The 21,900-nt window shown below is 50.2% G+C and overlaps 1 protein-coding gene across 1 annotated transcript in view; it reads left to right on the forward strand.

Moving 5' to 3' along the window:
* Window positions 1–9,093: 9,093 nt before the first annotated feature.
* Window positions 9,094–21,900, forward strand: part of RASAL1 (RAS protein activator like 1) — a 780,163-nt gene continuing 767,356 nt past the window's right edge. Inside the window, exon 1 of the mRNA XM_078667168.1 lies at window positions 9,094–9,591. Within this exon, the coding sequence (XP_078523294.1) occupies window positions 9,527–9,591 (65 nt within the window). The 5' untranslated portion in view covers window positions 9,094–9,526. The remainder of the gene's footprint in view (window positions 9,592–21,900) is intronic.

Consider the following 21,900-nt stretch of genomic DNA (forward strand, 5'->3'; position numbering starts at 1 on the left):
ATCCTGTCGCATAAATATGGCATGCCCAGCTCTTCATGCACTGAAAAATGTGCTGTTCCCCTTGGGACCCTCAAGATCCGTTTTAAAAAACTATTTTCTGCGACCTCCAGGCCACCAAGGGAGGCATACCCCCATAACTCGCTTCCATAACATGCAATAGCAATACTCTTGGCTTGATAAAGTTGAAGCAGTGCGGCCACTGGACTGTTACCCATTTTGCTTGCAAAGTCAAGTATTGCTGCATTTGATCTGGTTATCTCGCCCGTTTTCCTCTCTACTGCTGGTCCCCAATTTAATTGCTAGTCAAAGAGGACACCGAGGTACGAAAATGTTTTAGCTACAGGTATTTTTTCGCCATTGACGTTAAAAGAATTTGGCTTTTTTTCCCTTGGCCTACCTTCATGACATATGATTTTGAGTTATTAATACTCATGTCCCGGGACGTCATAAAGGCGTGGAAAGAGTTTAACAGAGTTTGCAGGCCAATTGCAGTCCTGATATCAGGACTGCGTCATCCGCATAAAGCAGGACCGGTAGGCCTTTCCGTCCGACATAGGGGTAATCTGCTCCTGTGCTTAAAAGATGCTCTTCCAAGTTGTTAATGTATAAATTGAAGAGGAATGGAGCTAAGATACACCCTTGTCGGACACACCGATGAATTCCAAAGTCCCTCGTTACTTTTAAGTCTTGTGTGTAACGGACATTTGCTCTTGTGTCGGAATGCATGTCGGCTAACAAGTTAATCAAACTCTGCTCCACTCCCATTTTTACCATGGCATCCCATAGCCTACCACGGTCTACACAGTCGAAGGCCGACGATAGGTCCATGAATGCCATGTGGATTGTACCTTGCCGGGCCATAGTGAATTTTCCTATAATCATATACAGGTTCAGACACTGGGTAACTGTTGAGTGACCAGGCCTGAAGCCGTATTGAATCGGGGAAATTATATTATTTTCATCTGCCCATGCTGTTAGCCTGTTTAAAATTACACCCCCCACTCCTTTCACTACAGAATTAATTAAAGATATTGGTCTGTAGCAGTGGGGGCTATTACGGTCACCTTTTTTAAACACAGGTACTATAGTGGAGATCCCCCACAACTTTGGGCAACCAGAGGCCGCTGCTGCATTCACTACAGCGGTGAGAACAGGAGCCCATAGTGATGGACAAGATCTATTGCCGTGAGGGGAACGGCTTGCTGCTTGCAGCGCCAGCACCATCGCCGTCGTGAGGGCAGGGACTTCAACCCCCAGGTGCCCCGGCGGCCACGGCACGCGAGTAACGCCACCAGAGCGCCCGGAGGCGCGTGAAAACAGAGGAGCGCCGAGGGCTCACTGGGAGCCTTGTTTGTTTGTGAGGAGGAGGAGGAGGACCCTGAAAGACTTACTCTCTGCCGTGAGGGGAACGGCTCGCTGTTGTACTGGGTCCCGCACTCTATTGCCGTGAGGGGAACGGCTTGCGGCTTGCAGCGCCAGCACCTCACGGCAAAGACTTACTCTCTGCCGTGAGGGGAACGGCTCGCTGTTGTACTGGGTCCCGCACTCTATTGCCGTGAGGGGAACGGCTTGCGGCTTGCAGCGCCAGCACCATCGCCGTCGTGTGGGCAGGGACTTCAACCCCCAGGTGCCCCGGCGGCCAGGGCGCGCGAGTGACGCCACCAGAGCGCCCGGAGGCGCGTGAAAACAGAGGAACGCCTCTCCCCCCGCGAGTCGCGTGCGGGAGCGCCCGGGCAAAGCCCGGGCCAAGGGCGGGCCCGTTTAAGCCCGTTCAAGACCGGATAAGGACGGGACGGGCCACCCCCTTTCCAGCTCATATGCGGCCTTGACTTGTGAGTACCTAGCATTATATTATTGTTGTTGACTTGCCGGGCTCATATCCATGCCGCCTAAGGAGGCCAAGGGGAGAGCGGACACTGCTAACCTAACGGGAACCATGGACCAGTTTATAACGAGGATGAACTGTGTCATCGATGAGGGGATCACGATAATGGAGCGACGAGTCTCCCAGGACCTCAGCATTGCAAGAAGGTCTTCAATGTGACACATCGCGAATGCGCGGACTCCTGTCCATCAAGGTCCTAATGTTGGCATTGGTGCTTCACCAATTATAGAACTCCTCACTTCACAGTTATCATCCTGTGATATATCTCATGTTTCCTCTGATGGCAGTCCACGGTTTCAGAATCATTACTGCTATCTCCCCACAAGTTGCCCACTGTGCCCAATGTAGTTAAGGTTTACAACATCAGACAATTGCGTGGGAGAGACCCTGGGGCAATTCCCAACTTTAAGCAAGGGCTGTCAATTAACAATGGTGGAAGGAAAAAGAAAGCCCCAAAAAACATTAGAGTAATTCCAGCTACCCCGGAGCAGCCCGTTGTGGGCGACTCTGCAAGCCTAGCTCCAGGCACAGTAGATTCTACACTCACTAGAACGGTGCATCAGGCCGCAGGTCGGAGGGTAACCCAAGGCGACAGAGAAGGGGTGACGGACCCTGAGTCAACTGTTATATATGATACACTTAGACTTCTCCTACGTCCATTGGAGGATAGATTGAGCAAGATTGACCTGCACCTAAAAAGGATTGAGCGTGACTTTAAGGAAATTGCAGATTCCTTACTAAAGGATGCTACTCCTATGGCTACTCAATCACTAGTTAAAGCCAGTTGAACAAATGCTCCGGTTGTCCTGAAGGACGCGGTAGCATTGAACACTGTCCATAGGGCTCCAGTTGCACCCCTTAACAAGGATCTAGCAGCTCCCAATGTATGTAGACCATGCCAGCGTAATGTACCTCAGGACAGCGAGGGTGGAGAGGTTTCCTTAGCCCAGACTCCCAAGGGGAAAAATATTTTAAATCTACCCCCGGAGGTTTGTCCATTTGTGGTCATTTTAGCAGGGGTGCCAGAACTGGGTAAGCATGAGGTGGAGTCCCCTACAACACTGTGGAACAGGGTTGTCCATTGGTTAAACATAAACAGACGGCTGCCCTCACACATCGTGTGTAAAATACTTATGGTTCGGAGGGTATCATGGGTTGGCCATTTGGCCAAAAATATAAGGGGGATTGCATTCTGATTAATTTTAACGACCCCAGATCTGTCGAGCATATCTGTAACTGGAGATACCCCAGCCCAGGTGTGACTACCCGCTCTCTTCCACTGACCTATTTTTATCCCCAGATCATTTTACTTCATTGGCAGATGGCTGGACAATGGTGCAGCGGAATGGGAGGGGGCCACCCCAGGGGGGTTGGCCAAGGCCTTTTCTATCATTGGACCCTATCCCCATCCAGAATCGTTTTAACTGTCTGGAGGCAGTTGACTGACTCCAGGATAGAGTAGGAGTTTTGACTAGTTCTTCTTCCCCCCTGGGTAGTTGCTCTCCCCTTCCCTCTGTATCACCACAGTCTTCGGGCCCAGAGTTACTAATTCCGGTTTTAGAACCTCAGAGGGTTACTAACATCATTAGTCAGGATTTATATCAACCTCCATGTGCTCCAATTTCCTGTAATGATCACATCAATAATCACAAACTTGTCTCGTGGAATGTGGCGGGTCTGCGAAATAAGCTCTCATTACCGGATTGGAATGATTTTATTGATGGGTATGACTATGTTTATTTCAGGAAACTTGGTGCCTAGAGCCTCTGTACAAGCCGGGTTTTTCTTGTTTTCATGCACCTGCTATCTCGGTTGGTCGAGGTCGTCCCTCTGGAGGGCTTATGGCATGGGTAAGTGTAGACCTTAACCTTAAGATTATTCACCACACTTGCTCAACATTGGATGTTATGAGACTTTCCATTAAAGGTATGAATGGCATTACCACCTGGGAATTTTTTAATGTATATGCTAGAGGCACCCAAGGGGGGGCGAAATCCTCCAATATTTCTGTTCTATCTGATTTACTCAAGTTGTGTCCTCCCGATTCCTTAGTTCTGGTTGCTGGGGACCTAAATTGTTCGTTTGAGCCTCTGGCAGCAGATGACAGTCTTGGAGTTTATGAGGAAGATGCTAGATGGGGCATTCAGTCTCTGTCACTTATGCTGAGATGGTCACCGGTCGTCATTCAACTGAACACCTTAATGATTGAATCAGGATTAAGAGCTGTAAATGGGCATACTATCTCCGATGCTCGGGGGGCAAATACATACCACAGGGTATTGTGTGAAAGTAGAATTGAATACATAATGGTGGATAGGAGGGCATGGAAGTCAGTGGAGGATATGGTCATTATACCATCAGTAGACAGCGACCATAACGCCCTGTCTCTCACAATGGTGGATCTGTGGCAGATGAAGGAGTGCACCCCCTCCACTAGCTTGAGATTGTTAACCAAAACAGTTGTACCATCCAATTGTAATAGGTTCCTCAAGTGGCCAAAGTTTATTATGGACGAGCAAAGATTAAGTGCATTGGAAGAAATCCTTAGTGAGCAGACCCTAAGGCTTTCCGCAACATGTAAGGACGCGGCTGGGTCTGTGGTGGCAGAAACTATATATATACTGATACTATAGGTCAGATTGGTAAACTGCTCGTAGTTCCCAGTAAAAAGAGCCCGACGATTGTCAAGCCAGTGCAGAAGTGGTTTGATAGAAATTGCAGAATGAGAAAAAATAGTCTGATTCTTTCTATTAAATCTAGTAATCCAGTTGCTGTTCGGCTGGCCAGATTACAATATAGACAAGCCATTACATCAGCTAAGAGGGAGTGGGAGGAATCACATTGGGATAGTCTTAGAGCTGCAAGTAAAACTAAAAATGGTGAGCTATTTTGGGCTTTAGTTAGAAGATCCAATGGCTGTGACCCGGATCAAATCCCAAATCATATAACGGATAGTGAGTGGTTTGAGCATTTTAGGAAACTGTACGGGGGTGATGAGCAGTTTGGCATTCCAGGGCCCTTCCGTGCTGCTATGGCTATTGATTCTGCTCAGTCTCAATTCACTAGAGTAGATAAGAAGGAGGTGCTGGCTGCATTAACTAAGATTGAACCCGCTAAGGCCCCGGGACAGGATGGTGTACCAGGTGACCTTTTTAAAGCTAACACCGAAGGTTGGGCCTCTTACTTTTTAATCCTTACGAATGCCTTGTTGGAAGGCTCACCGGTCCCAAACTCTTGGAAGGGGGCCGAAGTGATCCCTATATACAAGAAGGGCCCCAGGGGGGACCCTGCCAACTACCGCCCAATAAGTCTTATTGATGCTGGGCAGAAATTGGTTGGCAGGGTACTCTTGGAGAGGATTCTCTTGTGGGCAGATGAGAACAGTATTATATCACCTTTCCAGGCGGGCTTTAGGCTTGCACAAGCATGATAGACCAGGCATTTAGGTTGGTACTCTTACACTGGAAGGTGGTTACCATTGGCAAAGGCGGTCTTTATTTGGCATTTATTGACCTGAAGACCGCCTTTGACTTGGTCCCCCGAGACCGCCTATGGTTGGTCCTGGAGGAGATGGGGATTCCCTTGCCCATTTTGGAATCTCCTGGCTCGTATGCATGATAGGAAATTATGCCCGTATTAGATGGGGATCACAGGAGCAAAAAACGGATAAAATCCCTGTGAACAGAGGGGTACGCCAGGGTTGCGTACTGGCCCCGACACTTTTCACACTATTTGTGAATGGTGTAGTTTCCTTTCTGCTCGAAATTAATGCTGACGCCCCGGTCTTGGCGGGTGATAAAGTCTCGGCATTACTCTTTGCGGATGATACATTGTTAGTATCAAAAACTCCCGCAGGATTGCAGAAGCTGCTGGACCGCTTCTGTTTGTTTTGTAAGCTGAGGGGCCTTGCCATAAATACATCTAAAACAAAGCTTCTTTATTTTAACCCGAGTAGATCGTCTAAATCTACCTTGTCTCTTGACGGGGTGTCTCTGGAACGTGTAAAAGCGTTCGACTACTTGGGGATTAGAATTTCGGATAAACTTAAATGGCAGCCACATATTGATAAAATGGCGTTAAGCCATAAGAGGGTAGTTGGAGTACTAGGGAGGGAACACCGTGCATCCACTTCCACTTCCAAGCCCATTGCTCCTGCTCTGGATATTTATGCTGCAAAAGCTGTAGGCTTTGCCCTCTATGGCGCAGAGCTTTGGGGCTTTGATTGTGTTGATGCCCTAGTTATCGCAGAGAACAAGTTCTTTAGGGAGCTTGTATCGCTCCCGAGGGGTACCCCCACTAAGCCACTCTTGAGTGACCTGGGTCATCGTTCCATCAAGGACCTAGCCACTCTGCGCCCTCTTCCATATTGGGCTTGTCTGTGGCGTACCCCGAAGCTTTCGAGGTACGCCGATGGCCTAAGAGAGGTCATGAACCTTCAAGGAGCCCATAAAATTAGTTGGTTAGCTAATATAAAGAAGCTCTTACTGGCAACGGGCATTACAACTGCTTGGGAGCCCGGGGCATCGCTATCTAAGGCTGAAACTAAGCGAGCCTATTGGGCATGGGTTGATGATCAAGAGCAGAGGGACCCAAACCAAGGTATGCTGACTGAGGTATTCCATCAGCACAAGCCTAAGCCCCGCCTGGAGCCCTATTTCGACTTTATTAAGAAACCTAGAGATAGATCCCTTTTCATTCAGTTTAGGATGGGCACTCTTCCTCTTCGCGATCGTACTAGTAAGTGGGAGCCACCGCATCAAACTTCTGCTGATTGCCCAACCTGTGAAGATGTCATTGAAAACATTGCTCACGTGTTCTTTGTATGCCCAGCCTATACAAAACCTAGACAGAAATGGCTCAAACCTGTGTGCCTGTTGCTTGGAACTAACGACCACTCCGTTGCACTTAGAATTCTTAAGGCTGATACTAGCACAACCTTAGTGTGTGGGGTGGCCAAGTTTCTTAGCTGGGCTTGGCTGATTAGGCTGAAGGCTATTCGATGATTTAAGTTCAAGCTAAATCTCTTTTTATATATTTATATATCCACAAAGCTGTCAAAGTTTACTACATTTTTAATTATTTATTGTAATATAAAAGGTTTTTATAAGTAATCTCTTTTAATTGTACTGTTAATGAACTGTGTTTTTAATTGTAAATGTGCTTTTATGATATTATATATATCGAAATAAAGCTTTGATGATGATGATGAATATTCTCTTATGATTATTGTGCCCTTTCCCTGTCTTCCTGGACCTAAATTGGAGACTTGGGGGTGCCTGTTCTTTGAGAGGCAGAGAGTGACCAAGGCACTGAGAGCCTTCACGTACGGAGCTGTCATTGTGTCATTCACATTTGTATTTCGCTACTACTGCATACAGCGTGGGGTAATGGGTCAGCCGACTACAGCCATCACTTAACGCGAAATGATGTGTCCAGCCCTGTCATAAGGAGCACATCCGCTCACAAAATAGTTCTGCAATTGCCTTGGAATAGTACGAGAATAGGCACTTTTTGAGGTAAAAAAAAAAGAATATTTTTATTTTACATATTTTTTGTGTGTTTTAGGTTTTGCAAAAACCATGACAAAATAAGAACCAGCACAGCCGACAGGCCGGCGGCCAATGCCAGGCCTGTTGTGTTTCACCGATGCTTGTTTACAGCATGCGGTGGAGAAAGAAGCGTTGTCTTTTTGTTTGTGGTTGAAGCATCACAGTTTTTAGGACACGATAGCGGCATGGAAACTCTGTCGCAGTAACCCCCTCCCTTAGCTACCGAATCCCACCTCTGTGCTCGAGGCACAAACATAAGTGGGTGTTATCTTAAACGGTCTTTGAAGGAATCTGGACCTGCCATCAGGCCTGCTGTCATAATCTCTACTTGAATCCCCTCTGGGGAGGGCTGAGTCGGTAGAGAAGGGGGTGGATGGCCCCCGCTGTGAGGTGGGTTCACAGAGGAGGTGGGGAAGCCAGGTCTGATGTCAGAAGTGACGAGAGCCCGTGCGTCTGAATTTCCCCAGCAACAGGCCGCTATTGATGTAGCTTGGCAGAAGCTGGCATGCCCCCTCTTAGGAGCTGAGATTCGGGCACATTCCTGTGAATGGCTGCCCGCTGGCTGCCCCACGTGCAGACGGGCAAAACAGCGCACACGTATTAACCAGGCACTACCACTGGCATGAGGGCAGGCAGTGACACCCCCAGATTCTAATGACAGTATGACACCTCGATGTGGCCAATTTTGCTGTCTGGGAAATCCATTGTGAATCTCTCCTTATTTTCGTGCAGTGACCCTCACACCCTGCAGACTCCGTCAGCCTAGGTGGCACGGGAATGACTTTTAGCCTTAAGGAGAAATTTGTTCCCTGAGATTCTCCAGGGATTTCTGTTGACGTGCAAAATCTTCAGTGAGCGGCGAGGGGAAAAGGGAACAGGGAGTGATTCATTTAACTTCCCTTCGATTTTAATTGAGAAAAGGCGGGACTAAATACCTTATTTTTTGCAGATTTATTATAGGGCGAACTAGACCCGAAGGTATTAAGAGTGCGCTTTATACACGAGCAGTTACGTTTCACAAGGACACGTTTGTTTCTGGAAGGCACGGGGATATTAAGTGATTTGCCGACAATCACAGTAAGATTAGCTGACGCTCGAACCTCGTTCCCCAGCTCCCAAGTCGGCAGCTCTGGCCGTAAGGCCACGAACAAAACACACGCAACAGCAAAGAGAAGTGGAAAGTACGTTAATGTTGTTTTAAGCCCGATGTTTTAGTTCGAAGGAGTGGTACGCTGGTATCGAAGGCTTTGGACATAAGCGGGATTGTGCACAGCTAATTAAAAAGCAATTAAACTAATTAATACTTGAAACAAACCCTTGCACAAACATAGAAATAAAAAAAATACATATAACACATGCAAAACTTAATGTATGGGAAATAAACACGTAGGAATATATAGACATGGACGGTCAAGTGAACAGATGCATCAATGAGCCGAATGCACAGATAAGTAAATTAGCTGGAGGGATGATGGATGCGCTGTGGCTACGAAGCCAATCAGTCCCTCCCGCTTTTCTCTGTCAGCAGTGTCCCCCTGCCACCAGCAGGGGGCGGCAGAGGTCCGCCTGCTTCTCTTTATCTTCCGCGCGTCTCCTGCAGTTCCCTCTCCTCGGCTACAACCTGTAGCTGTCAGAGAGCAAAGTGGCTTCTTCTCCGTCAGTCCTTGCAGCGGCACGACAGCCCCCTGCGCCCACCTGTCCACAGCCCCGGAGGAAAAAAACACCCCACACCCCGTGAGGCACCAGGCCCCCGCCGGCCAGCTCCTACCTGCCTGGGCAGAGGTGCAGCGGTAGATGCCTCTGAAAAGCGGAGCCAGGAGCGGGCTCTGTCACCAGACAACAACCCTCTTTCGGGTGCCACCTGCTGCTTCCTAGCATAGCCAGCGCTGCCCACAGCGCGGTCTCTGCAGGCGCTCTCCCTTCAAGGCGCCCGATGCACGGCCCGACCTGACGCCAGGATGGGCAGCGGGCTGCCGGACACCCAGCTCTGACGGGCAGGACCCAGGACCATCCTCCTCCCGGACTTGATGCCAATCGGTAGACCTTTTCACCAAAACAAGAACAACTTTGTTGATTCTCCTCGTCGAGCAGCATGGCCAAAAATACATCCCTGTACTTCAGGGTGGTGGAAGGACGGAGCCTGCCCGCCAAGGATGTGTAAGTGCTCTTTAATGTTGTCTCAGATATCGATAAGTCAAAACAAATCACAGGTTTTTACATAGCGCTTTATTCTGGGGTTAAGCGTGTTGCAAGGCGCTTTCTTTTTATGTGAAAAGCTAACTGAGACAAAGAGAGACAATGTGTGTGTGTGAGAGAGAGAGTGATAGAGAGCAAGTGTGTGATTAAGTTCATGTGTGTGTGAGAGGGAGGCTTAAAGTGGTTTGCTCAGGATCAAACGTTGTTCACAACGTAGCGGAAAGCTAGGATTTGAATCCGTGTCTTCTGGCTGTTGCATAGCAGACACAGCTCCACTCTGATTTTTGCAAATCTCTGCCCAGGGAGAGGAGTCACTATTTGTGAATTTTTATCATTCGTGGTGTCATGATAGCGCTACATGCAGACCCGAGGGCGCTTTAACTTAGCAACGCGGGCGATGAGTTGATCACAGGTTATAGGAGAAGTCAATTACCAAATACAGATAAAACAATTAACTAAAATAGAATTCTGTCCCTGGGGACTGGAGCTTGTAAAACCCGTCAGTGAAAGCTATTGGCACGTTGGCGCGCTCGAGATATGCCCATTCAGGACAGAGCAGAGGGTAAGAGCCACATAATCTTTAAAATAGCACAGGTGGCACCATACAGCTACCACACCGTTGGCATGCCATCATTTGCGCGCCCCCTGATGTCCATTGCCCCCTGTGGTTCCTGGCATTGACTGCTCTGTGTCTTTCGACATTGATGGCAAAATCCTGGCTCCTGGGTGTACTTGCCCTGCGTGGTTCCTCCTGGCATGTCTTGCCCTGAACAGCTCCTGGCACCGCTTGTCATGCCTGGCGTCTCTTGCCCTCTGTGGCTCCTGGCATTGGTCGCGCTTGGTTGCCCTGCATGGCTCTAGGGGATGCTTGCCTTGCCTGGCTCCACCAGACACGTCCTGTCCTGATTAGTTTCTCGCTTCATTCGCTTGCAGGGCCTGGTGTCTCTGCCCCCTGTGGTTCTTGGCACTGATTGCGCTGCATGGCTCCTGGGGGGCTCGCCTTGCGTGGCTCCTCCTGGCATGTCTTTCCCTGACTCGGTCCAGGCATCACTTGCAATGCTCGGCGTCCATTGCCCTCTTTGGGTCCTGGGTGACCTGTATGGCTCCTGGAGGTGCTTTCCTGGCAAGTCTTGCTGTGCCCAGCAGCTGACACTACTTGCTATGCATGCCCTCACTGGTCCCCTGTGGCTCCTGGCATGCCTTGCTCTGCTCAGCACCTGGCACACTACTTTATATGCCTGCCCTCACTTGTCCTCTGTGGCTCCTGGCAGTGATTGCTCCTGGGTGACCTGTGTGGCTCCTGGAGGTGCTTGCCTGGTGTGTCACCTTCTGGCATGTCTTGTTCTGCCCAGCAGCTGACACTACTTGCTATGCCTGCCCTCACTTGTCCTCTGTGGCTCCTGACGTATCTTGCTCTGCTCAGCACCTGACACTACTTGCTATGCCTGCCCGCACTTGTCCTCTGTGGCTGTTGGCATTGATTGCCCCTGGGTGACCTGTATGGCCCCTGGAGGTGCTTGCCTGGCGTGTCTTGCTCTGCTCAGCACCTGACACTACTTGCTATGCCTGCTCTCACTTGTCCTCTGTGGCTGTTGGCATTGATTGCCCCTGGGTGACCTGTATGGCCCCTGGAGGTGCTTGCCTGGCGTGTCTTGCTCTGCTCATCACCTGACACTACTTGCTATGCTTGCCCTCACTTGTCCTCTGTGGCTCCTGACGTGTCTTGCTCTGCTCAGCACCTGACACTACTTGCTATGCTTCGCGTCCATTGTCCCCTGTGGCTCCTGGCAGTGATTGCTCCTGGGTGACCCGTGTGGCTCCTGGGGGTGCTTGCCTGACATGTCTTGCTGTGCCCAGCAGCTGACACTACTTGCTATGCCTGCCCTCACTTGTCCTCTGTGGCTCCTGGCATTGATTGCTCCTGATTGACCTGTATGGCTCCTGGAGGTGCTTGCCTGACATGTCTTGCTGTGCCCAGCAGCTGACACTACTTGCTATGCCTGCCCTCACTTGTCCTCTGTGGTTGTTGGCATTGATTGCTCCTGAGTGACCTGTATGGCTCCTGGGGGTGCTTGCCTGGTGTGTCTTGCTGTGCCCAGCAGCTGACACTACTTGCTATGCCTGTCCTCACTTGTCCTCTGTGGCTCCTGGCAGTGATTGCTCCTGGGTGATCTGTATGGCTCCTGGAGGTGCTTGCCTGACGTGTCTTGCTCTGCCCAGCACCTGACACTACTTGCTGTGCCTGCTCTCACTTGTCCTCTGTGGCTGTTGGCATTGATTGCTCCTGATTGACCTGTATGGCTCCTGGAGGTGCTTGCCTGACGTGTCTTGCTCTGCCCAGCACCTGACACTACTTGCTGTGCCTGCTCTCACTTGTCCTCTGTGGCTCCTGGCATTGATTGCTCCTGGGTGACCTGTGTGGCTCCTGGAGGTGCTTGCCTGGTGTGTCTTGCTGCACCCAGCACCTGACACTACTTGCTATGCCTGCCCTCACTTGTCCTCGGTGGCTCCTGGCAGGGATTGCTCCTGGGTGACCTGTATGGCTCCTGGAGGTGCTTGCCTGACATGTCTTGCTGTGCCCAGCAGCTGACACTACTTGCTATGCCTGCCCTCACTTGTCCTCTGTGGCTCCTGGCATTGATTGCTCCTGATTGACCTGTATGGCTCCTGGAGGTGCTTGCCTGACATGTCTTGCTGTGCCCAGCAGCTGACACTACTTGCTATGCCTGCCCTCACTTGTCCTCTGTGGTTGTTGGCATTGATTGCTCCTGAGTGACCTGTATGGCTCCTGGGGGTGCTTGCCTGGTGTGTCTTGCTGTGCCCAGCAGCTGACACTACTTGCTATGCCTGTCCTCACTTGTCCTCTGTGGCTCCTGGCAGTGATTGCTCCTGGGTGATCTGTATGGCTCCTGGAGGTGCTTGCCTGACGTGTCTTGCTCTGCCCAGCACCTGACACTACTTGCTGTGCCTGCTCTCACTTGTCCTCTGTGGCTGTTGGCATTGATTGCTCCTGATTGACCTGTATGGCTCCTGGAGGTGCTTGCCTGACGTGTCTTGCTCTGCCCAGCACCTGACACTACTTGCTGTGCCTGCTCTCACTTGTCCTCTGTGGCTCCTGGCATTGATTGCTCCTGGGTGACCTGTGTGGCTCCTGGAGGTGCTTGCCTGGTGTGTCTTGCTGCACCCAGCACCTGACACTACTTGCTATGCCTGCCCTCACTTGTCCTCTGTGGCTCCTGGCATGGATTGCTCCTGGGTGACCTGTATGGCTCCTGGAGGTGCTTGCCTGACGTGTCTTGCTCTGCCCAGCACCTGACACTACTTGCTGTGCCTGCTCTCACTTGTCCTCTGTGGCTGTTGGCATTGATTGCTCCTGGGTGACCTGTATGGCTCCTGGGGGTGCTTGCCTGGCGTGTCTTGCTCTGCCCAACACCTGACACTACTTGCTATGCCTGCCCTCACTTGTCCCCTGTTGCTCCTGGCATTGCACCCCTGCGCAGATCCTGGCACTACTTGCCCTTCACGACTACTAGCATCGTTTGGACTGTGCGAAGCATAACGAGGCGGCATGGCCCTGGGATTTGTTGTCTTCTTCAGGTCCTGGCCTCAAGTGTCCCGCGTGGCGCCTGGCACGGACTGACCTGCGTTTCTTTCGGCCTTGCTTGCTGAGCATTGCTCCTGGGGTGCTTGCCTTGCTTGGCCCTGGCTTATCTTGACCTGGCCAGCTCTTGCATCGATTGCTATTCCTGACGTCACTTGCCCTCACTGGCAACACCTGCTTCGTATGGCACATGGCATTGCGTGCCCTACATTACTCATGGGATCACATCCACGCACGGCCCCTGCATTGTTTGCTATGTGCTGGTCTTGTACCACCTGCTCTGTGTGTCATGTGGCACTGCCTGCCCTGCATAGGTCCGGGTACCACCCCCCTGCACGGCTCTCAGCATTGCCTGCCCTGCACGGATCCTGTCATCACCTGCTCTCTCATATGGCATTGCCTACATGACCTGAGTCCTGATGTCACGTCACCCCATGCTCTCAGCACTGCTTACCCTCCAAGCGTCCTGGCATCACTTGCCCTACACTGCTCTTGAGAACCTGTTCTGCATTGCTCTCCAGTGCTTAATTTGTAAAAATAGGTGCCAGGGCTCTTGTCAGTCGGCCGCTGCAGCGTGCACCACACATTGCCCCTGCTGTGCTGCCAATGATAGTAACAACACAACTACTAACCACCACACTCTTGCAAGTGTGACATTTCGGGCTAATCAGGCCCCCAACGCTATAAGAGTGGCTCGGGCGACATGTAATAGTCATTTTTTATTTCTATTGAATTAATAATGAATTGTTGTTGTAATAATCTCTAAATTAGCCAGACAGTGCCACCCTGTGGTAGACTGTCAAGCTCCAGTGTTGACAATTAAGTGCCGGTGCTGAGCACCGGAAACCACCGGCTCAAGTTGAGCACTGCTCCTGACACTGCATGCCCTGCACAGTTCCTTCCGCTGTATGCTCTGCTTGCCCTGCACTTCTGGCATTTGCGCTGCTTGGCTCCAGTCATCTCTTGGCCTTTTCAAACCTGGCATTGCATGCCCTTTTGGCACAGCTTGCCTTGCATGGCTCCTGATTTCACCGGCCTTGCATGGTTCATACATCATAGGGCAGAGGTTCTCCCAAAATGGTAGCTGGTTGCATTCGTTACACTACATGGGTTCTAGCCCGGCTTGCACGATTGCGAAGCAAATCTCCTGATATCACCCACCCTGTGTGGCCTTGCTTAGCAGGTCAGGATGGACTGTTCCTCCTGCAGCAGGACCAAGGCTGATTTGTATATAGCTGGGCCTAATCTGAAGTGACATGTTGAGCAAAATAACGAAGGACTGGGATGCTGCTTTTCTAATTACAAGTGACTGAAATTGATTCAAGCACTCCAGTCCCTTCTGTTTTGTTTACTTAAGTGCAATGTCCATACATAGGTCCTGTGCTCACTGTGTCACTGAAACCAAGCTGCACCCGACTGATGAGCTGCAATCAGGGTGAAACCGGTCCTGGGTTGCTTGTGTTTTGCTTTGGGGAGGGCCTGCCTAGGCAGTTCAGCCTGGACTGTTCCTAGTGGAGAAGAACCAAAGCTGGTTTGCATATTCCGGCCTAATCAGAGGTGACACGGTGTGCAAATTAATGATGGACTGGGATGCGTGCTTTGTAATTACCAGTGGCTGAGATTAATTCAAGCATTTCACCCATGCTGTTTTGTTGATTCCCGTGCGGATTCCGGCACTGCTTGATGCGGTGAGGCTGCTGCTTTGCTTGCCCTGTGTATATCCTGGCACCTCTCACTCTGCCCAGCTAGTAGCATCTCTTGCTGTGCTAAGGCTCCAGGCAACTCCTGCACTACACAACTCCTGCCAATGCTTCGTGGGTGACTCCTGGCATGGCAGGCACTGCATTAGCTCTTGTCAGCCTTTGACTACAGCGACTCGCGGCATTTACAGGCACCCACTTGCTGCGTGGCTGCTCCTGCTTCAGTTGCAATGAATGATGGTGTCGCTTGTCCTTCACAAATCCTGACGTTGCATACCTTGCAGTGTCCCTGGCATGGCTTGCGTTGCCGTACTATCAGTATCTGCTGCCCTGCATGACTCCGTGCATGGCGAGCACTGCACAGCTCCAAACATTGCTTGCCCTACTCTGTTCTGTGCCTGCTCTATAAAGATACTGCATCACTTGCCCTTTTTGACTTTTAACATAAACGTGCTTTCACCTCTGCTGCAGTCAATTGTTCTGCGCAGCACCTGGTTTCATTTACCCTGCATGGGCGATGGTATCTCTTTCACTTTGCTGACATTTTATCTTTTTGTATAATGCTCTTGCATTGCTTTCGCTCAAGGCTCCTGGCATTGTTTGCACTGTAAGCCTCCTGGCATCGCTTGCCTTGCATTGCCCCCATATTGCATGCAATGTCCAGACATGTGCGCAGCTCCTGGCATTACAAGCCTTACCCTTCATTGCTTGCAGAGTGCAGGCACTGTTATTGCTTGTCGCATGCATGGCTCCTGGCATTACATGCCTTGCATGTCTGCTTCATTGCTTGCAGTGTGCAGACACGGGTATTGCTTGTCACATGCATGACTCCTGGCATTATATACCTTGCATGTCCCCTTCATTGCTTGCAGTGTGCAGACACTGTTATTGCTTGTTGCATGCATGGCTCCTGGCATTACATGCCTTGCATGTCTGCTTCATTGCTTGCAGTGTGCAGACACGGGTATTGCTTGTCGAATGCAAGGCTCCTGGCATTACATACGTCCTTCATTGCTTGCAGAGTGCAGACACGGGTATTGCTTGTCACATGCATGGCTCCTGGCATTACATACCTTGCATGCCGCTTCATTGCTTGCAGTGTGCAGACACTGGTATTGCTTGTCGCATGCATGGCTCCTGGCATTACATACCTTGCATCCCTGCTTCATTGCTTACAGTGTGCAGACACGGTATTGCGTGTCGCATGCACGGCTCCTGGTATTACATGCCCCTTCATTGCTTACAGTATGCAGATACTGGCATTGCTTGTCACATGCATGGCTACTGCCATTACATAGCTTGCATGTCTGCTTCACTGCTCGCAGTGTGCAGAAACTGGTATTGCTTGTCCCATGCACGGCTCCTGGCATTACATGGCTTGCATGCCCCTTCATTGCTTGCAGTGTGCAGACACTGGTATTGCTTGTCACATGCACTGCTCCTGGCATTAAATGCCTTGTTTGCTGCTTCATTGCCTGCAGTGGGCAGACACTGGTATTGCTTGTCGCATGCATGGCCCCTGGCATTACATACCTTGCATGTCTGCTTCATTGCTTGCAGTGTGCAGGCGCTGGTATTGCTTGTCGCATGCATGGCTCCTGGCATTACATGCCTTGCATGCCCCTTCATTGCTTGCAGTGTGCAGACACTGGTATTGCTTGTTGCATGCACTGCTCCTGGCATTACCTGCTTTACATGTCTGCTTAATTGCTTGCAGTGTGGAGAGACTGGTATTGCTTGTCACATGCACGGCTCCTGGGATTACATGCCTCTTCATTGCTTGTAGTGTGCAGACACTGGTATTGCTTGTTGCATGCACTGCTCCTGGCATTACCTGCTTTGCATGTCTGCTTAATTGTTTGCAGTGTGCAGACACTGGCATTGCTTGTCACATGCATGGCTACTGCCATTACATCGCTTGCATGTCTGCTTCATTGCTTGCAGTGTGCAGACACTGGTATTGCTTGTCGCATGCATGGCTCCTGGCATTACATGCCCCTTCGTTGCTTGCAGTGTGCAGACACTGGTATTGCTTGTCGCATGCATGGCTCCTGGCATTACATGCCCCTTTGTTGCTTGCAGTGTGCAGACATTGGTATTGCTTGTCGCATGCATGGCTCCTGGCATTACATGCCTTGCATGCCCCTTCATTGCTTGCAGTGTGCAAACACTGTTATTGCTTGTTGCATGCACTGCTCCTGGCATTACCTGCTTTGCATGTCTGCTTAATTGCTTGCAGTGTGGAGAGACTGGTATTGCTTGTCGCATGCACGGCTCCTGGCATTACATGCCCCTTCATTTCTTGCAGTGTGCAGACACTGGTATTGCTTGCCACATGCACTGCTCCTGGCATTACATGCCTTGCATGCCCCTTCATTGCTTGCAGTGTGCAGACGCTGGTTTTGCTTGTCATATGCATGGCTCCTGGCATTACATGCCTTGCATGCCCCTTCATTGCTTGCAGTGTGCAGACACTGGCATTGCTTGCCACATGCACTGCTCCTGGCATTACATGCCTTGCATGCCCCTTCATTGCTTGCAGTGTGCAGACGCTGGTTTTGCTTGTCATATGCATGGCTCCTGGCATTACATGCCTTGCATGCCCCTTCATTGCTTGCAGTGTGCAGACACTTGTATTGCTTGTCACATGCATGGCTCCTGGCATTACATGCCTTGCATGCCCCTTCATTGCTTGCAGTGTGCAGACACTGGTATTGCTTGCCACATGCACTGCTCCTGGCATTACATGCCTTGCATGCCCCTTCATTGCTTGCAGTATGCAGACACTGGTATTGCTTGTCGCATGCACGGCTCCTGGCATTACATGCCTTGCATGCCCCTTCATTGCTTGCAGTGTGCAGACACTGGTATTGCTTGCCACATGCACTGCTCCTGGCATTACATGCCTTGCATGCCCCTTCATTGCTTGGAGTGTGAAGACACTGGTATTGCTTGTCACATGCATGGCTCCCGGCATTACATGCCCCCTTTATTGCTTGCAGTGTGCAGACACTGGTATTGTTTGTTGCATGCATGGCTCCTGGCATTACATACCTTGCTTGTCTGCTTCATTGCTTACAGTGTGCAGGCGCTGGTATTGCTTGTCGCATGCATGGCTCCTGGCATTACATGCCTTGCAGGTCTGCTTCACTGCTCGCAGTGCGCAGACATTGGTATTGCTTGTCGCATGCATGGCTCCTGGCATAACATGCCTTGCATGTCTGCTTCACTGCTCGCAGTGTGCAGACACTGGTATTGCTTGTCGCATGCATGGCTCCTGGCATTACATGCCTTGCATGTCTGCTTCACTGCTCGCAGTGCGCAGACATTGGTATTGCTTGTCGCATGCATGGCTCCTGGCATTACATACATTGAATGCCCCTTCACTGCTTGCAGTGTGCATACTGTTATTTCTTCCTACACTATTGTTCCTGGCATTACATGCCTTGTATGCTGCTTCATTGCTTGCAGTGTGCAGGCACTGGTATTGCTTTTCACATGCACAGCTCCTGGCATTACATGCCTTGCATGCCCCCTTCATTGCTTGCAGTGTGCAGGCATTCGTATTACTAGTTGCCTGCATGGCTCCTGGCATTATAAGACCCTTCAATGCTTGCAGTGTGCAGACACCGGTATTGTTTGTTGCATGCACGGCTCCTGCCATTACATGGCTTGCATGTCCCTTCATTGCTTGCAGTGTGCAGACACTGGTATTGCTTGTCGCATGCATGGATCCTGGCATTACATGGCTTGCATGCCCCCTTTATTGCTTGTAGTGTGCAGACACTGGTATTGCTTGTCACATGCATGGCTCCTGGCATAACATGCCTTGCATGTCTGCTTCATTGCTTACAGTGTGCACACACCGGTATTGCTTGTCACGTGCATAGCTCCTGGCTTTACATGCCTTTTATGTCCCTTTTATTGCTTGCAGTGTGCAGGCACTGGTATTGCTTGTCACATGCATGGCTCCTGGCATAACATGCCTTGCATGTCCCTTTTATTGCTTGCAGTGTGCAGGCGCTGGTATTGCTTGTCGCATGCATGGATCCTGGCATTACATGGCTTGCATGTCCCTTTTATTGCTTGTAGTGTGCAGAAACTTGTATTGCTTGTCACATGCATGGCTCCTGGCATAACATGCCTTGCATGTCTGCTTCATTGCTTACAGTGTGCACACACCGGTATTGCTTGTCACGTGCATAGCTCCTGGCATTACATGCCTTGTATGTCCCTTTTATTGCTTGCAGTGTGCAGGCACCGGTATTGCTTGTCACATGCATGGCTCCTGGCATAACATGCCTTGCATACCCCCTTCATTTCTTGCAGTGTGCACACACTGGTATTGCTTGTGACATGCATGGCTCCTGGCATTACATGCCTTGCATGCCCCTTTTATTGCTTGCAGTGTGCAGGCACTGGTATTGCTTGTCACATGCATGGCTCATGGCATTACTTGGCCTGCACGGCACCTTATGTTGCCCCAGCGCTGCATACACTGTGTAGGCTCCTAGCATTGTCTGGCATGCATGCTCTTGCATTGCTTTCCATATTACTCTATTGTTTTCCCTGAGCATGCCCTGCCATGGCTTGTTCTGTGCATAGTCCCTTACATTACTTGTCAGTACAGGGCAATGGCAATGCTTACACTTCAGTACTCCCGTTATAGTTGGCTATAGGCTGCTCCTGCACTGCTTGCCTTGTGCAGATCATGCAATTACTTTTGCGGCACATGGCATCGTAGGTGAATGAGCCACGTATTCCTGAATACCAAATTTGGGCAGGATACGAGCATTCCTCCGCAGACCATGGGGCAAAGTTAGGTCCCAGATCAATGTACAACGTGACCATTAGGACGTATGTACTAATGCATGCCTTATTACTGCAGCATTATTTTCATTAATTTCATTCACTTGTTTCCTTAATATAGCACTGTTTAGGAGTGGCGTACACAGGGCTGGTCCCTGTGTAGTCCTGAAGAAGAGATAGGGGAATCTCGAAACATGTTGGCACAAGTGAATAGGCATACCTAACTCATTGACAGTAGGATCCCTAGTTCTCTACCCCACTTTTAATATACCACCCAGGAGCAAGAATAAATCATTTATAGCTCACTAGGCAGGTACTTTTAAACCACATAGATCATACCACTCCACATTCACAAACACCACTTGCTCCACACATAGTCCATCACAAAAAAAGTGCTCCTACGTAGTTCGCTAGTCGTAGCACGCCTCAGTCCGTAGAGGAGTGGGATGGCCCCAATGATGAAGCATGTCACCGTGGGGAAACCCTGGTGAGTGAGGGCACTCAAGAAAGAAATATCATTTTCTTTCTATCTACATCATACAGATATTCCAACCCCAACGAGCGTTGTGAATACAACCCACTGGCCAGGTTTCTGACTTTTGTCTCACAAAAGTTTTTTTGTTGATTGCTAAACGATAGGAGGGTGAACCTGGCCCTTCCCTCTTTCTCCCCCTTTTTTGATGTAACATGGCATCGATTATCATGAGTGGCTCCTCGTACTGCTTGCCTTCCTCCCACATTGCTTGTCCTGTGTAGACCCTTGCATTGCTTACTCCTTGCATGACTCCTGCCATTGCTTTCAGTAAGTTGCTCCTGCATTGCTTGCCTGGTGCATATCCTGCGTTATCTTGTCCTGTGTACAGCTACTGGCACTGCTTATCATTTGTAGCTCCTGTCATTGTCTGCCATATGCAGCACCTGCATTGCTTACCAAGTGAAGATCCTGGCATTGCTTGTGCAGGGCGCCGCGCTTGGCACTGCAAATTCTGTGCAGCTCCTGTCATTGTTTGTCATAGTCCAGTGGCGGCTGGCATGTAAGGAGTGTGGTGACGCGGGGACAAAAATAAAATAGTAAGTATAAAAAAAAAAAAAAAATCATTCCACTTACCTTCCTAGCACGCCTTATTCCTCGCTCGGGTCTTCTCTCCAGGCAGGCAGGTCCCAGGAAACTACAGTAAACAATCCTGGTGCTGCTCTCATGCTGCATGAGAGCAGCAGCAACATTGGAGGGAGCAGGGTCTCATGCCGCTCCCAGGGACACTGGAACCCTATGCTCAGCCGCGGCCCGTGCAAGTAAGAGCGTTGGGGCCTGGTGGGGGGGATTTCGAGGGAAAATGAATTATTTATTTATTTTTCCCCATCATCGTCTGTTGAAATCCCCCCCCCCCCCCCCCCACAGGGCCTCACCACCCCACCACTCTTACCTGCATGAGTCGTGGCTGCCAATGCTGTCTCTAAGCTACCTGTTTTGGACAGCTGGGTTATATAGGTTTAAAATGTACATGTCTGGCTAGCCGTCGCAAGATGGCTGATCAAAAATACATGTGCACATTAAACTTAAAGAGCCTTGTCTATCACTGATTTCAGCAGCAGAAAGCAGAATGCCCCACTCACCCGCTCCCCCACCCTGCCTTAATGCTTGGCTCAGGACATGGTTTTGAAAAACAAAATATCTTTATTACCATTTTATTTTTCCATCTCTGGGGGCAATTCTTTAGTGGGGTGACACTCCACCGCCCCTGCCATAGGCTCCTTTCGAATTGATTTCCTTGTGCAAATTCTAGCATTGCCCGGCATGCATGGCTCTTTGTACTGCTTGTCTTCTTTTGCCCCTGCATTGCTGGCACTGTGTTGGTCGTATCATTGCTTGTCCTGCACATGCCTCCTGACATGCTTGTCGTGCATAGCTTCTTGCACTGCTGGTCTTGCGTTGCTTGTACACTGCTTGCACAGCGTAGATCGCAGCATTGCTTGTCCTGCAGAGAAGCTAGCATTGCTTACCTTGCATTGCCCCTGCTTTGCTTGCAATGTGCACATCTTTCTACTTGATTCTACTTCTGTGGCTAGTACCTTCATTGCTTGCTTTGCTTTTACATTACTGCCACAATGTAGAGCCTGGCATGTCTTGTTATGTGCACAGTGACTGTCATTACTTATCAT

The sequence above is a fragment of the Lissotriton helveticus genome, chromosome 11, assembly GCF_964261635.1.
Source record: "Lissotriton helveticus chromosome 11, aLisHel1.1, whole genome shotgun sequence".
NCBI classification, from domain to species: domain Eukaryota; kingdom Metazoa; phylum Chordata; class Amphibia; order Caudata; family Salamandridae; genus Lissotriton; species Lissotriton helveticus.